The following is an 18133-nucleotide window of genomic DNA, read 5'->3' as shown; positions in this document are numbered from 1 at the left end:
GATAATATGTATAATAGAATATATATATATTCTTCATTTCTATTCCTTATTGAGTAAATTAAAACATCTTAATTCAAGAGTTTTGATGATCAAGACTTAATCTTCTAGTCTTATTTTCCTTTATTCTCATTTATGTTACTTACCAAACTGAATAGCAACAGCACTAACAGGAGTGACTCATCTTAAGCATTTGCTGGCACAGAGGTAAGGCTTTACATGCTGCATTTTACTGTTATCCTCACAAGAGTCCTGTGAAAGTTTTAGCCAGACTTCACAGGTGAGAGGACAGAGACTTCTGGAGGTTTAGCAGCTTCCCTGGTCCCACAGCCAGTACACAACTGACTCCAGGGTCCCATCCTCTTAGACTACACCTGCTGCTCCCTGCAGTTCTGATCGGTGCCTTCATGCAGGCTTTCCTCTCGGCGTGAAATTAGTGCTATTCTTTCCATCTTTATAGCTCCCTCTTCCCCCATGTTTCTAAGAGCAGCCCAAATGCTGCTTTCTCCTTGAATCCCTCTGGGTGGCTGTGCTTGCACCATGCTGAAAAATTCCTCCAAGTCTTTACTACGCCACGTGTCACAGGCCAGCAGCAGGACATCAAATGGAAATGCAGAACCTGAGGCCCTACTCCAGATGTCCTCAATCAGAAACTGCATTTTTGTAAGATCTTTGGGCAGTTTATGTGCAAAGTTTAAAAACTGCAGTATGGGACTTGACTTTCTTTCTTTCTTTCTTTCTTTCTTTCTTTCTTTCTTTCTTTCTTTCTTTCTTTCTTTCTTTCTTTCTTTTCTTTCTTTTCTTTCTTCCTTCCTTCCTTTCCTTCCTTCCTTCCTTCCTTTCCTCCTTCCTTCCTTCCTTCCTTCCTTCCCTTCTTCCTTCCTTCTTCCTCCCTCCCTTCTCCTCCTCCCCTCCCCCTCCTCATTTCCTCCTCCTCCCTCCTCCTCCTCCTCCTCCTCCTCCTCCTCCTCTTCTCCTCCCAGGGAAGCTGCTAAGCCTCCAGAAGTCTCTGTCCTCCCACCTGTGAAGTTTGGATAAAACTTTCACAGGACTCTTGTGAGGATAACAGTAAAATGCAGCATGTAAAGCCTTAACTATATGCCAGCAAATGCTTAATATGAGTCACTCCTGTTCCTTCTCCTCCTCCTTCTCCTTCTCCTTCTCCTTCTTTTCTTTATACCTCTGTTATTTGTATACCTGTTGTATATTCTCAATTGAGCTGTAAGATCTTGAGGGCAGGAGGATATTATATTCTCTTTTGAATATATAAATTATACTCATAAATATACATTACATAGAAAAGGCACATAATTTGTTTGGTGATATAACAGAAGTTATATTTAAAAGTTCACATCATTTTTTAGGTCAAAAAGTCCTGTGTTATTTGGAATATTTTTTCCAACGTGCTAACAGAGTCACTTTGACAATTAATTTACTTTTAATATTTCCACAAATTCAGGCTTTTGATAACATCAAAAATGTTAAGAGGCATAATCTAGATCCTTAAAAAAAAAGCTTTCATTCTTTCCCATATCCTTTGGTCTGTAACCAGTGCTTGGGACACAACATCTTTCATTGCCAAAGTAAAAATATAGATATTACAGATTTGGAGTAAAATCAATACTTAGAAAATAGAAATACTGAAAGCTGAGGACTTCAATCAATTTCACGTGTGAAGTTTTGAAGTTCGTCTTCATTCAGGCCACTCACAGTCTCCTAAGAACGTTGGAATGGAATTTTGTCTTGACAGATGTTTGATTCTAAGCTTTATTTTATAGCTAATTTGTTGAAGAGCAAAACCTCAGTCACTGCAGATGCTCCTATATCGTCCTTGCTACTTATAAGCCAAGGACTGATAATTCAAACTATTGATTTTTTTTGAAATGATCACTGTATGTTTTCTAGTTTTTTATTTAGATACAGTGTTTGCATATATTTGTACCTTTAAGTGTTCTCAGGAAGTGTGACCAACTGATCACTGAGACTGGCAGATGCTCAGCCCTTCAATCAGCTTCTTGTTGCTGTACAATCTGGCGTCTCTCCTTTTTGCAGAATATGTAATTGGAATACATGCGGGAAAAGAGGGCAAACACACACATCGGTGGCTTTTTTATCTTCTGCTGGCTCCATTTCAGCAGTCAGTATGACCTCTCAGAAAGTTACAAACCTAAAAATTGCCTACACATAAATCTTCCCTTTGGAGCTGACAAAATTCTCCAATTCAGAGAGGATACCTCTTTTCAGAATTATTTTTTTCCCGTGTGAGTGTGTGTGTTGCTTCAGTGAGAGGCTCCCTTCCCACCTCATCATTGGTTTGCTCACTCCCTTATGTGATGAGTCAGTGCTTCCAGAATAGGGGCTTCCCAGTGACTGCGGAACTATTACTTCCAAATGAGCTCGTGCGTCTTAACAGGGAGCGTTCAGACCACACCCCAGGTAAAAGGAAGTCTTTCCTTAATGCTTTCAAGAACTTTTAAAGGCTGTGTACTGTGGTATTTGCTGCAAAAGGGCTTGAGGGAGAGCTGCCTGGGTGTAGATAAATTTGACTGTGTCTCAAAGAGAAATGTTATCTGCAGTTACTGTAAAGGCAGACTGCTTACTGGGGAACCAAAGAAAATGCTCAGGACGGCCCTTGGCCTAGTGTCATTGCTAAGACACCTTGTAATGTCTGTTTTCAACAGGAGGCTAGTGGCCATCTGTGAGTGTGGGTGTCAACACTGGAGGAAGAGAACTTTTAGGGAAATAAAAGAAACGAAGGCATTGCAGCCCGAAACTGAGCGAAGGAGCAGTTAGCTGTCATGTCCTGGGGGGAACAATTTCTTAAATTCTTTGGCTGTCTGGTGAGAAGGTGACAGGCTCAGAAGTTTTGAGTGCTTGAAACCATTTAGAAAAAGATTTTAATCCTCCCAGCTCTAATTTCTATTATTAAAATAGTTTCCCAAGGATAGGAATGAAGACGTGATTTTAAACGGCACTGACAACTGAAAGTGTTAACTGGCATTTAACGAATGCAATGGTATTAACATGCATCTGTTTCTGCTTTGTGTGGAAAATGATTTTTCATCACCATAGCGATTCATTTCTGGGCTCCAATGGAACTTGGCCACAGTATGTGGTAAATAGCAATTTTTTTTTTATTTCCTGAAGAAGGGATTTAGCAGTCTACCAGCTAGGCAAACACGTGACGCTTCATCTAAATGTAGCTGCTGTAATGTCAAATCCCTTTCCAACTGAATTCTGTACAAAAAATTTTGTACACCCTTGGTGAGATAAGAGGATGCTAGGTAAAGGCAGAGAACAGAGCCCCATGCTAACACTGTACTCCCAACTTAAAAGCGAATACCAAACCATCGCCCTTCCTGTGGTTGCTCTTCTGAGGAATGTGTATGGGTAGGAATTTTCCCCTGATCTTGTTCTCTAACAGTAACCTAGGAAGATAAATGAGTCTTTAGTCCTATTAGATTTTCTGTTTTAATGTTATTCTTGAATGACATGCATTGGTTCAACTAAAATTTAAAAAAAAGTATTCTTCTACAACTGATACAGAAATTTTATGTAGGATAGGGGTACTTTTATAAGAAAATATAACAAATGAAGTATAAGAAAAGAATTTTGCTTCTTTTCAGTTGCTTTCATTGTCACCATGATTATGTCCAGACATTCCTTTGATGGTGTTGTTATAAAAGCACACTTTATTCATTAAGCATCAGTTTTTGTTTTCTTTTCTTTTTAAAAAAATTTCTTCTTTAAAAAAATCTTTATTGTTGGAAGTATTACATAGGTCCTCCTTTTCCCCCCATTAACGTCTTTCAGGCCCCTTCCATTCTCCCCACTCCCCAGGCCCTCACCACCTCACTCTGTGTCCACGGATTATGCATACATGCCTACAAGTTCATTGGTTGAACTCTTCCCACTCACCCTCCCCTGCCTTCCCTCTGAGGTTCAACAGTCTGTTCAGAAGCGTCCATTTTCATTCACATTAGTGGAGGTCTGTGTATTTTATAGAGATTTAAGGAGTATTAAATTATACAACTTGTGCAAGTTCTTTGGAGACGTAAATTTTCATTATTTATATGCTTTAGAAGGCAAAAGCACTTACTTTTACTAATGGTTATATGTATTTCATAACATATGAAATGCTTATACTGAATGGGGTGCTTATACTGAAGACTGTACTACATTAGTATTTACATTTCATTTGGATGGAACCAAAAATACACCTATAATCACCATATAGGGGCCTGAGGGAGGCCTACAGAACCTGGGGACAAAATCACATTGTCACCTCTTCTTTGACTTCTAAATGACAGTCTCTGATGAACTATTTGAACAACCTTAGTGATTTCTTTCCTAAAGCCACTCTCCATCCATCATGGTATTGATGAGATTAAATATGTTGAGAAACCTTTCTAAAAATTCATGTAGAATGTGTGTTGCGTTATTTATTGCTGATAAGACTAGTGGGCTTCCCAAATCTCACAAAAGATCTAATGTTTCTTCCTACAAAGGAAAGCACTGATTTTTCTATTTTCTGATGATAAGCTGCAAACTGGGACTTGTAACATGATTGCAATCATGGAATAATGATAAATATCATTCAAGGCTAAAAAGAATATTAAAAAAAATAAAAGTTGGCTCAGGAGGGTTTATCTGTATATGTTATACCCCCTAAGGATTATGAATTGTTTTTATAAGGTATAGATGTTTTAGTTTTTTAATTACCAGAAAGGTATACCCTATAATAAGTGGTCCAGACTTAGTTTGTTAAGCCTGTAACTTCAGCAAAATTTCCTACAAGGAAATCCAGTCCTCTTTGTTTGATCTCATGTCCAAAAAGGAAATTTTCAGTTAATAATCTAGTCTCCAAGATAGCCTGTTCCAGGTACCCTCTAGTCCAGTGGTTCTCAACCTTCCTAATGCCGAGACCCTTTAATACAGTTCCTCATGTTGTGGTGACCCCCAATTTCATTGTTACAATTGAACATAATTAAAGCATAGTGATTAATCAAAAAAACAATATGTAAATATAAATGATCTTAGGCGACCCCTGTGAAAGGGTCGTTCAACCCCCAAAGAGGTTGTGACCCACAGGTTGAGAACCGCTGCTCTAGTCTAACCTCAGTCTCACATTGAGCCACCATGCTATCTGTCTTTCTCTCCAGTCCAATCTTTCTGTTACCCAGCATGTCTTTTGTTTTCAGAAGGATGACCTTGTTGACATTCTTGTGTCACAATCTCAGTGTCCTTAACCTTCACAATCTCAGTGTCCTTCCTGCTTTTTCATCTCAGATACTCAATCTCAAGGCCAAAGCCTGGACCACATAATCACCTAGAATTATTATACTTCTAAATCTTAAACTCTCACAACCATTCTATGACCCTAAGCCTTCTAGTGCCTTGAATCTGTCCCTCTTCTTTACCCATTTAAACTAACTCTGTCCATGGTGGATCATTTGCTCTACTCTCGTTAGTTCTCTCAATTTCTCTGTACTCACAACAACCTTCTGCTAAAACCACATCCAAATGTGAATTCTCTAAATGCTACAACTCATTTTCTCTCTTCCTTTGATAGGCAGTTGAGCATCCCTGGAGAGAATATAAAAAAGCTAAGCAAATTGCTTTACTACATCTCATAGATTTATATTTGGGCTGGGCCCTAAGTATAATCTATCAATCCTTTTGTTTATCTATTGTTGTCAATGATATTCCAGGCTTTCCTAGTTTCTTTAAAATCCCATGTTGCCCTAGCCAGTTCGGCTCAGTGGATAGAGTGTGGGCCTGTGGACTGAAGGGTGCTTAGATCAATGCCTGTCAAGGGCAAGTACCTCAGTTCCAGGCTTGATCCCTGGCTCTAGTTGGGGGCCTGTGCAGGAGACAACCAATCGATGTGTGTCTCTCACATTGATGTTTCTCTCTGTCTCTCCTCCTCCCTTGCACTCTCTCTAAAAATCAATGGAAAAATATCCTCAAGTGAAGATTAACAAAAACAAAATAAAATAAAATAAAATAAAATCCCATTTTGCCTTTACTAGTTCTTCCTTTGCTGCTTGGTCACTTAATGATAGATTCTGGAAGGTTCAACCTTGGATCTCTTTTTTTCCTGTTTGTGGTAATTTCATCTAGTCTCATGGTTTTAAGTACTATGTATAGGTTAACAACCCTAGTAATTTAATCTCCAGCACAGACTTTCCTCTAAGCTTGACTCCCTATACACATTCCACTTGGTTGTATATTTCAAATTTGATTTTTATTCTCAAACAAACTTTACCTATTGTTTTCCCCATCTAGTGAATATTAACTCATGTTTTAAGAAATTACTGACATCAAAAATGTTGGCCTGGTCTTGATTCTTGTCTATCTCTTATATCCTACATCTAACTTTTCAGCAATTTATAAGATTTTCCTTTAAAATATAGCCAGAAACTAACACTTCTGATAACTATTACTGCAGCAACCTGAGTGCAAGCTACCATTTTCTCTCCCATGGGTGATTGCAATAGCCTTATAGCTAGTCTTCATAGCTTATAACTATGGAAATACTATATACTTTATAGATTTTTTTTTTTTACTCTTCTGTTCACTAGAATGTAAATTCCATTAGGGTAGAGATTTTTGTTCACTGTGATATTACCAATCCTACAGTAGTACCTCACAGTTAATAGGCATTTGATAAGACGCTGTTCAATACATGAAAGTAAGTATAAGTAAGTAAAATGTTCAAGTGAGGATTGTTTTAGTAGTAACATAGTATCAGGACTGACGGCCACATAAAATGACAAAGATGTAGGTGAGTGAATAGATGTGTGATGAGGACCTTGGAAAATCTTCTCTGATTGCTTTTATTATCTTAATGGAATGAGAAACAAAGTCATCAGCTCAGAGTGAGACTAGGGGAGATGTTGGGGATTTGAGAAAGAAAAAAAAGATGTGAATTTTCTAGGCAAGTGGAAGAGTGAGTGGGCTGTGGAACCATAGTATGATTATAGAGCAGCACCCAAGGGCCTGCTTGAGGCCCAGAGTCATAAATTTGAAGTGAAACCAGTAAGCACAGTCATGTGATTTTCCATAGCCACATTCACCTCTGTGCTCCATGGGTAGAATAGGCATGGGGTCAGATTTAGTGAGGACTGTGATTTACCCACACAGGGAAGACAGTGTGAGAGGGGTAAGACATGTAAGGGATATGTAGGGGAGTAGTTGTGGTAAATGCAGTCATGTGATAAATGCATGCTGATTATAAAAAATAAGTATGGGAAAAACCTAATTTTGGAAGAATCAGTAGCTTTTCATTCTGTTGGGATCGCCGAAGTGTTGGAGTTGGAAAACTGGAGTGAGTGATACAGAAAGAAATAGAATGAAAAAAATAAAAATATGGAGGGACCATTGCTTTTGGTCTAGTCTAGGAATATGAGAGGCAAGGAGAGTAGAGGTCAAGGCAACACAATACTAGAAATATTACCCATGGAATCTATATATAAAAAGCCAGCGACCGTAAGTAATGCTGTAACGACCATAATGACTGGTCGCTATGACGCCCACTGTGGCTAGTGAACCGGCTGGATCAGGGGGTGGGGCTGGCTGGCCAACCTTGCAGCCCCTCCCCCAACCTGACCCCACCCCAGATCAGCCCCCCACCATGATCAGGGGCAGAGCCAGCCAGCCAACCACCCAGGGCCCCTCCCCCAGACCCCTGCCCCCCAAATGGTCCCCAACCCCAATTGGGGGCAAGGCCTGCTGGCCAATCACCTATAGCCCCTTCCCCAGCTGGCCCAGCCCTGATCAGGCTCTGATGGGGACAGGCTTGCTGGCCAACCTCCTGCCATCTCCTCCTCTGGACAGGCCCAGCCCTGATCCTCCTCAATTGGGGCCTGGCCGGGCCGGACCCCACCTGTGCACAAATTCTTGCACTGGGTCTCTAGTATAAAATAATGAAAAGCATAGTGTAAGAGGTAGTAGATTGAGCCAGGAACTTAATCTTTAAAGAAAAGAGTTTGATATAGGTATGGACAGGTAACTGTGACAAGGAGAAGTAGCGAGTGTTCTAGATTGATGACACAAAATTCAAAGCTGGAAATTTTTAGGTAAGAGTAAGGAAGAAGTCTGGTCTGGAAGCATTAAATAGGAGCACACCTATTCTACTTCCATGTCAGTGTGAGAGGAAACAGCTACCACTGAGAGAGCTTCTTGGGAAGGAGAGTCCTTCAGAGGGAACTATGATTTAGTGAGAGCTAGAATATTTAGGGAAGAATATGAAGAGTATGAAGGATTTTGTGATGGCTGACTGAATCCCAGACAGTGTACAGTGAAAGTATATCAAGAGTTGGAGCATGGTACACTACGGGAACAAAACCATGGGTGTGCATAGCATATAGAGATTGAGCGATGATGCAGAGGTCTGGATTTTCACAGGGACAGAAGGGATGAGTTAAAATTCATGTTGAGATAAGGCCCAAGTTGCCCAAGACATAGAAAGGTAGTACAGCTTGAACGGAATGGAAAGTAGGGCTCTTGCCAAGGCATATCATTCATATATATATATATTATTGATTTCAAAGAGGAAGGGAGAGGTAGAAACATTAATGATGAGAACCATTGATTGGTTGCCTCTTGCACGCCCCCTACTGGGGATTAAGACTGAAACCCAGGCATGTGCCCTTGACTGGAATTGAACCCTGGACCCTTCAGTCCGCAGGCCAATGCTCTATCCACTGAGCCAAACAAGCTAGGGCCATATCATATATTTTGTGACAGAGGCATGGAGGCAGCAAAGCAGTGGTGTCACTCTGACACGATGGGGGTTGATTCTGTCACGTACATTGGTTACATAAAAAATGATTTCCCCTCACCTTCCCACTTCCCCACTCCATCAGATGTATGAGCTTTTCTTTTTCTTAATTCACTTTCTTTGGACTCCAAGGAGGCCATGTTCCTGTTTTTTGTTTGTTTGTTTGTTTGTTTTTGTTTCCGTACTTATTCTGCCTGCTCCTTCCAAGATCTTGCTCTGCTTTTATTTTCTACTGGTTCCTTCCTTCAGTCTACAGACATGTTCAAGTCTATCCCCTTACAGACCAAAAGGCACCTTTTGACTCTGCTTCTCTGTCTGACTACGCTTAACCTTTCTCCTTACTTCTCATCCAAACTTCAGAAGAGAAATCTACAGCACCATCTTCTCTTTCTCCCTTTTCATTTAATCCTCAAGTGATTGCTGGTGGCTCTCTGTCCTTTCTCTATTCTTGTGTCTTTCAAAACCAGAATTATCTATTTAAAAATCTCGTGTGAATATGTCATTTCCCAGTCTTTAAAGGTTCTCTGTTGGCAATAAGTAGGACATAATGAAAGCTTGATCTACCCCCCACTGCTGCTTTTTCCCATGCTTTCTCTCTGCTGGTTGTCTCAACCCAGGACCAATGGGGGGATAAGGACATATGTGTAATACCTTAATCAATAAAGAAAAAAAAGGAAAAAAAGAGAATGAGTGAAAGATAAAATATATCCTTTATCAGGCATTCACAGCCTGATAGCCAGAAAAGCATACTTCCAATTTTAAATCCACATTTAGCATTCTCATTATTGATAAATGTTAAGTTTCGTCCATGCTTAGTGATTATGAGTCAAACTGAACCTGCTAAACCAGGGTTAAAAGGATAAAAGTCCATTTTGAAACAGACCAGAAGCCGAGTTTGTGATGAACCCACCGAGGTAGAGATGCCCTAATATTCTAGCACATCAACTTGCCACCTGTTGTTTTATTGTCATCTCCTACAACAGGATCTTCCTGATATACGATGACTATTTTTACAGCTGTTTTCTTTGGCAACCATATACATGATCACAGGACAATAAGACATTTATTAAAAAAAATGAGATAAGTATCCTGGTGTATAGAGAAAAAGTCAAGGTAAACCTTTGACAAGACTGAAACTCTAATTTATTACATGTCTCATAGGTCTCTTCTGGTGATTCTGAAGCCAAACCTCTGATCTTCACATTTGTCCCCACTGTCAGAAGACTACCAACCCACTCTCAGTTGGCTGACACCTCTAAATTCCTTGTTAAAATTCCTGAGGAACCAAGTGATAAGAATCCAGAAACTGTAAATAGGGTAGGATTATTTTTACTCTTTTTTATATCAAGCAAATAACATTACATTATCCAAACTAATGTCTTAGAAGTTTGAGTGAATGTTTATTTCCTCCGCTTAATGTGAGATGACGAAGAAATCTAAGGTTGACTAAAAATATGTTTATGTAACAGAAGCTTAAATGTAATCTAATCCCAGGTTCTCTCTAATACATTATTCTCAACCCTTTTGAGTTGATATGTTATTACTTGCCTCCTGCCACCTCCCCTTCTCTCAAATGTATTTTAAATTATAAAAACAAAATTAAAAAGAAGTTTATACTTATTTTGAAAGAAAATACAAGATAAAACAGTGAGGTGCTACTATTTACGTGTTATGATTGGCAACATTAAAAATGTCTAATACCCAACGTTGGGGCCATTGTGGGGATATTCACATGGCTCACATTTTGTTGCTAGTTATGTGAATATGTATACTTTTAGTGGAAAAACCTTTATCCACTATCATAAAACTGTTCCTAGCCTTACAATAACCTGACTCTTTGAAATGTATCCCCAAAAATAGGACAAAAAAAGAAAAATGTTATGTAGAAAATATTTAGTGAAAAATAAAAACAGCATAATACCAGAAAAGTTAAGAATATGATACCTCACCTTGACAAACTTATAATTATAGTGATTATGTAAATCCATGGAAAATGTTAGCCTTATAATAATATGTCACAAAATAGGTTATAAAATTGCATTTATACCCTGATTAGACCTATCTAAAATGCGACCAAGACTGAAAAGAAAATTAAGACAAAATGGACAAAAACCTGAAAATGACTTGTATTAGAAAAGTAAATGATATGTACATAAAAAAAAAATCTCCTTAGAATGTGTTTCAGTATTGTCTTATTTTAAAAAAAATGTGACTGGGGAACTTTGTGGTATTCTTGAGCCAACTGGAAAGGCATAAAATAACCTGATTTGCTTTCTATGAAAACAGCTAGCAAGTAGTAATACATCTGGGATTCTGGGCATTTCAATACTATCTTATTTCAAAGATCATTGGGACCAAATTATTTTAGAAAAATTCTGAATACTGCATAAGGCACTTCTGGGAAGTTTCTAACAGTAGTCAACTACATATAATATATTCATGGGTTCCTTTGTCGTTAGGCAATATGATTATGTGAGACTGTAAATATATGAACCAATTTTGGTTGCAAATCTCCAAAGCTTCCTAGGATGATGATAATCACCTGATGTTTGCAATGATACACACAGAACTACATTGTTTAAATGAGATTAAGGTTTTTTCTTTCTTTTTTTTAAACAGTTCAGTATTATAATCGAACAGGATAAATAATCCCTCATTTTTCTATATTTCACAACTATTTACTGAGTGTGATACATTCTTGGTGCTGTGTATTCTGAGTGAATCAAGTCAACTCATAACTTATTGGTTACTGGGAATGCAGGCAATGAAAAAACTGAAAAATATATAATAAAGTCTCAAATAGTGATAAATGCTGTAAAAATGTTTCAAAGTAAAGGAATAGAGAATGATAGACAATGGGGGAATGGGCTCTTTAAGATCATTAAAAATGTTTTCAAAAACTAGTTCAGCCCTAGCCGGCTTGGCTTAGTGGATAGAGCGTCAGCCTGCGGACTGAAGGGTCCCAGGTTCGATTCCGGCCAAGGGCACCAAACCAAACAAAACAAAAACTAGTTCAATTTTTTGCCAGTTTTTAAGTTAATCCATTATTTTTCATAATAAGAAATTTGTCATTGAATACTTCTATTTTTAATTTAAACTTCCTTCCAATGGGGAGGGGGGGGGTGTTATTATAGAGCATTGTAATTAATATGTGAAGTGACCATTATCAGAGAAATCCTAATCAGAGGCAATTTGTATTTTATCTTGACTATACCAGCACCAGCTGAAAAGTGTGAAATGGGTGTGTAAAGTCAACTCGTTAGCTTAGTTATATCTAATCAATGATTTGACTTCTATTCTGTCTTTATATACACAGAACACATACATACATATTAGCACACATTATATTGATGACCATAGTTGAAATTATTTTAGTTTAATTAGTGTCTTCTTTAACTTCTATTTTGAAATAATTTTAAACTTAAATAAAAGATTAAAAGAAAAATATTTACCATAGTATGGTTATCAAAACAAAGAAAATTAACATTGGGTCTTTTAAATACAATCTTAGCATACACAACTACTATCATTTTAGAACAAAGTGTTTTGGTAGTATGGTAAAGCTATCTTACCTTTGGTCTTACGAGCCTTCTATATATTCATAGAAAATTGGATGGGAAAAGATATAGAATTACAAATCCAAAATAAAATAACAATAAAAAATACTTTGTACTGAAAATATCTTTTTTTGGGTGTCCTATTCACAAGTTCTTCCCAATTAGCTTAGATTGTTTTGTCTGAATGTCTGTGAATTTTGTTCCAATTTAAATTTTCCTCTCAGATTTTTAGAGAGATTTGTATTATTTTAGAATGTTTCAGTGGGATTTCCTCTCTCCCCCATTTATACAGACTATACAGGTTTTGCTTGACCATTAGCTAAACCCTGTACGGTCTCCCTTTGTTTCATGAATGTCTTCATGGAAAACATTACCCTCTTCATCTCTTTTTACAAAGTAATCTCATGATTTATTTGAAAGCAGGTTCGTTTGTTGATGTTGATTCTGAGGCCTTCCGTGTTTGATTTTGGACTAGGTCCAATAGGTGGGCTAGTAAAAGTGAACTGCTAACTTCAACCTAGTCTTTCTTCAGCCAACCTAATTTTTAAATATATTTTTAGAAATTCTTGTCCTTGAGCAGGCTATGCTTTTAAGTGTACATGCAAAAAAAAGTAGCATGTATCAAACTGATATCAATGCTTTTATTTATTGCAGTCTAATTTCAGTGAGTACTTGACCTTGAAAGCTGGGAGCCAACAGCAGAGAGACGGAGGGGCATTGACTTATCCTTCAGAGGTCAGTGGAAAGATAGCACAAGTGAGGGAATTTAAAGTGAACGAACCCCAAGGAATGCAGCAAAGTGGCCTCTTCAAAGCTGAATATGTCTTTATTGTGGACTCTGAAGGGGAAGATGAAGCTACAAGCAGAAAAGTTGAACAAAGCCCCCCAGGGGGGATGGGCACCACAGCTACTCGGCCTACATCTCTAGCAATCCCCTCCAGTCTGGTCTCTGATGTGGTGCGTCCCAAAACAAGGGCAACAAACCTCCAGGCCCCAACACATCCTGAAATGCCTCATGGGATGGCTTCTCAACAAAAGCATGGGCAGGTAGGTTTTTCTTCTTATAAGAAAAAAATATTGTTTATATACCCTTTGTTCTACTGTTCCTGGTCAAGGCATAAAATGCTCTTAAAGAGAAAGATATTATAAAACCAAAATCTCATGATCAGAAATCATCAAGATGTAAATATAGGCAGTAAATTTATAAGACATAAAAGATTGTACAATCATACTGTGAATTGGCTGAGGAGAAAATGTGAAACCTTTAGTTGGAGTGGATTTCAGGAAACACTACCTCTTCCTTTTGAACAATCCTTGGGAAGGTTGATAATGGGAGTCTCTTAGGAGAGAGTGCTTGGTCAGCTGGGTGCTTCAAGAGGCACATTGAAAATATGAGAAGCATCCAATGAGAAGACATCAGTTGGATTTTAGATATAAACATGTTGCTTTCAAACTAGGAAAAGAGTAGTAAAGGGTACAGTAGGAAATAAAAGTGTATAAGGAAAATAATTTCCCCCTGTATGCCATAAGGGGAATATCCTGGAAGCCACCAGGGTGGGACGGGCCTCAATAAAATGGGGAGAAGATCCCATCCCATAATTTAGCAGCAAGATTGAATGATTTCTTTAAGGTGGACAGAAAGCCTTTGGTTAGAAGACTGATGTCTGTGATGGCAAGAAAAAATTTCAAGGAAAGAAAGGGAGGAATTTTGAAGGGGAAAATAGGAAGATTTTGCCATTGACTGTCTATTTGTTGTAATGAAATTATTAGATGACTTTAACAAAGTGTAGGTAGAATGTCAAGAAAGCAGAGGCTGTCTTTGGAGTAAATAGTGAATGGAGAGTTGCCCTTGACAGTGAGCGTGGGTGAGTACCAAGATGTCCTGCTTAGGATCTACCAGACCAGATATTTGCAAGCATCCCAAAGTAGTTGGGTGAAAATTATTGATGAACTGGACTTTTGGATCTATGCAAAACCGTAGAGTCGGCATCTTATTTTTGGTGCCACCCTATCTTTATTTTTGTGCTTTCATTTCCTGATGCTGTATTTATATCTCCATCAAGCATCCAGTACCCTTATGCTATCTTTTGGTGATAGAAGACCCTTTCTAGGCTATCTCTACCCAGGATGACTGGACTAAAAAAAATAAAATTATTTCTTCTTGAAGTTTATTCTCAGCTAGTTATTGGAAATATTCTAATCACACAGTTAAACATATTCTCAGTAAGTGGTGATAGGCTTAAATTTTTTTTTCTTAACTCAGGGAAGATGATGGAATAACCAAGTAGGAGATGTGAGGGTTTCCATAGTCAGTAGAGGGTAGTTTGATGGGGCCCCTTTGAAAAAGAACATGCAGGTGTGATGATACCAGATATAAAGAAAGAAAAATGTTCTTAAGGGACAATTTTTGGCAATTTTTAAAATTTACTTTTTTTCCCAGTTGATATATTTCTTCCCAAATTGGTCATTTATTTTTTTTTCATGTGACTAAATATGTAGAGGTTAAACTGGATACTAAACACACACGTTGGAAACTTTTTGCCAGCATAGGTTACTTCGGAGGTCATAGTTCATGTTATCAGAGCTCCACCGGAAAGGCAAAGCTCAACCTTATTCATTAGCGGTGGCTGAAAATGATGGTTACCACTAATGGAGGAGTTCTGAATCCTGAAATGTTTGGGAATAGCTGTTGTTCCTGTTTCCATTTTCCTTAATAATTCATTTTAGTGGTGAATAGTAGATCATCATGAAATTTAAAAAAAGATGAATTTAAAAGAAGAGGACCGTCACACACAAAGTTAAACTAAAGAAAAATGACCAGAGCATGAAAGAAGACACTCCAAACTAAATTTGATGCAGTCAGTAGTAGAAGTTTAATGTAAAAATTCTAAAGACTATCCTGTGATTGGATTACTTGATGCCAACAATAGCAATTTTTCAGTCAGAAATGCAGTTAAGTGGTTTTCTGTTCAACCTGGTGAAAATGAATCCATATATAGGATTGTCTATAAATTAGCGCTATTAGTTAGTCATAAGTATTTATTAGGCTATTCCTAAAAAAATGTCTCTGGTTATTTGTTTGGAATTTAAGCTTTTCATAACTTAACCTAAATGTCATTTTCTAATCACATCTTGTACCTCTCTTCTTCAGTTCTCCCAAATTATCACCACTGTTCACACTTCATACCTTTTCATCCCTGAGCTCTTGATTTCTCTGTGTGTGATGCTTCTTTCTTCCCCAGACCCAAGGCCTTTTTGGCCCAGGCTACTTGACACTGTAAGTGCAGCTCAAGTAGCACCTTACCCTACACATTCCCTTTGAAGGTGGGTTAGTTTTGCTTTTTCATATTTGTTGGTTTTTTTTTATATATAGTTTTGTAGCCTCTTCAATGCTTATAATAATTGATTTTATCTTTCTTCCTCACTAGACTGAGAATAACTTTTGAAGTCAAAGTCTGTCTCCTGTTTATTTCTGTATCCATAGCACAGAGTATAGTGTCTTGAACATAGGTGAAATTCAATAAGGTGTATGAAAAGGAAAATATTTGGGAGTTTACATCTTTGAAGTTTTTTTTTTTTTCTCAGATAGTGACTCCTTCATGAAGTCTGCTTTGGTTCTTCCAGTGAAAGCAAACTCTCCCTCAATTTAATTCTGATGACCTTTTCCCCTGAACATTTTTTATTACAATTATCCTATTACAGCATGTATTATAACTATGGAGATTTGTGCCTCATCTTCCCTAGCAGACTGTAAATTCTTTATAGGTAAAGACCCTGTTAAAATCATTTCTATTAAACATTTAGTTCCCTATAGTAGTTACTGTGTTATCTTGAACATAGTCAGTATAAATATTGGGTTGAGTTTATTGTTGTTTGAAGTATTTTTGTTGTAGGGGCATATAGAATTTCAATTTTAAAGTGTAATGCTATGTAAACAGTTGAATTAAAATACTCATAAATAAAATTCACAAAAAAGTATTGTTTTTGAATGTTGGTGTAAAGATGTAAGAATTGTCTTACCCAGGGATAGTATTAGCATTCAAAGGGAGGTGATATACACATACAAACACAGAGTGATTTGTCTGAAAGCCCTATGATAAAATCTGGGTTTAGGCAATGATAGTGTGAATAAAAAGACAAACGTATGGTGTAGAGTTAATTTGGATTGTTTTATTAGAAAAAGTAACAATGCATGAATTTATAACTAAGGAAATTAGATAAATGTTGGATTAACTGGGGAAAGAATAACAGGTATTGGGAAGGGATAGGAAGAGATAAGATGTTCAAGGGTAGCTTGAGATGCCTTGGAAGCATGGCATGATGATATCTAAAAGGAAGGTAGTAGTATGAATATGGAACACAGGAGAGAGCTGGGAGACTGGAGATACTTGCTGCATAAATTAAAACAATGATAATGGATATATATATATATTTATTTATTCTTTCCTGGAGAGAATATAGAACAGAAAGACATAAGATACAAGTCAGGAAACAGTACTATATAAAGAGCCTATGGAATTAAGGAAGCCACTGAAAGAGACTGAGAAGGGACCAAAGAAGCTGGAGAGAGGGGTTCATGCAATGGAAGCTAAAGGGGCTTCCAACAAAAAGAGTGGAATATGAATAAGGTCATATACCTAAATATGTAATATTTAGTTAAATTTATTGATTTTTTAAAGGTAGCTCAGTAATATTTTTATAGAATTCAAATTAATATGGTATCAATCATGTCACCTTGGGAAAGCAAAATAATAATCCTATATAATAAAAGCCTAATATGCAAATCGACCAAACAGCCAAATGACCAGTAGAACAACTGGTCGCTATGACATGCACTGACCACCAGGGGGAAGATGCTCAATGCAGGAGCTGCCCCCAGCCCACGGGCTGCAGGCCAGCTAAGGCAAGTGCCAGCAGGGGCCCCCTGATAGTCCTGCCGGTGGCCCCACAGATCAGCCCTAATTGCTGGCCAGGCCTAGGGACCCTACCCGTGCACAAATTTCGTTCAATGGGCCTCTAGTAATATAATAAATAAATAATAACTTTATGACAATGTGACATAATTTGAGTACTGACCTAGGTTTATCAAGCAGGAAGTACAATAGTTCTCCAATTTTTATGCTGAGAGACCTCATGCAGAATGAAGCTTTCCTTTACAACATTGTACTTTCATATTTTCTATTTGCCCTGCCAGATTTTTCTAATGTACATTAGCAAGTACTTTTGCCAGTGGGGCAGCCAGGTTAATATATGCTGCTGCTTAATTAGGGGAGAAGGGCAGGTTGGGAGATTCAAGAGGCCCTGATCAAAGCCAAAGGAAGGATCAAAGGCCTTTTGCTGACATAGCTGGATGATATGAAACATGAGGACAACCTCTCTCCTCAGTATTAGCAGGACCAGAAGATGTGTAGAGATGAGGCCAGGGGTGTGAGGTCTGACCTGGCCACAGTCTCAATTTGGAATATGGGAGCCCTTTCACACTCCCGGGTGAGCCCCTAGAGTCTTGTCTGCCATTACCCACTTGGAGCCACACCTCCTCTGTGCTTTCTCTTACTCTGGGAGAGGCAGGATGAGGTTCCCTAACATCTGACCAGTTCAGCCACAGAAGAGGCACTTGGTGCCCTTTATTAAAATATTATATACTATTATTTATTAAAATAATATAAAATGTAATATAATATAAAATATAAATGTAATACAAGGAAAAAATAAAATATAGAAATCTTCCTTATATCCCTAGGGCCTCAATGCTCCAATATATTTGTGAGCCTCATTATAACCAAAGAATCTTCTT

The 18133-nt window shown here is 37.9% G+C and overlaps 1 protein-coding gene across 9 annotated transcripts in view; it reads left to right on the top strand.

Annotated features, from left to right (window-relative positions):
- The window catches only part of LOC118660411 (muscular LMNA interacting protein), a 239608-nt gene that overhangs the window by 101328 nt on the left and 120147 nt on the right, over window positions 1-18133 (top strand). For 7 of the 9 annotated variants that reach the window (XM_036317803.1, XM_036317801.1, XM_036317807.1 and 4 more), the window contains exons 2-3: window positions 9944-10099; window positions 12994-13386. In XM_036317803.1, coding sequence (XP_036173696.1) covers window positions 9944-10099; window positions 12994-13386 — 549 coding nt within the window. The remainder of the gene's footprint in view (window positions 1-9943; window positions 10100-12993; window positions 13387-18133) is intronic. The other 2 variants (XM_036317804.1, XM_036317808.1) reach the window with 1 other exon arrangement.

Source organism: Myotis myotis, unplaced genomic scaffold (genome assembly GCF_014108235.1).
Source record: "Myotis myotis isolate mMyoMyo1 unplaced genomic scaffold, mMyoMyo1.p scaffold_m19_p_7, whole genome shotgun sequence".
NCBI classification, from domain to species: domain Eukaryota; kingdom Metazoa; phylum Chordata; class Mammalia; order Chiroptera; family Vespertilionidae; genus Myotis; species Myotis myotis.
This window is presented reverse-complemented; position numbering and strand designations above follow the sequence as displayed.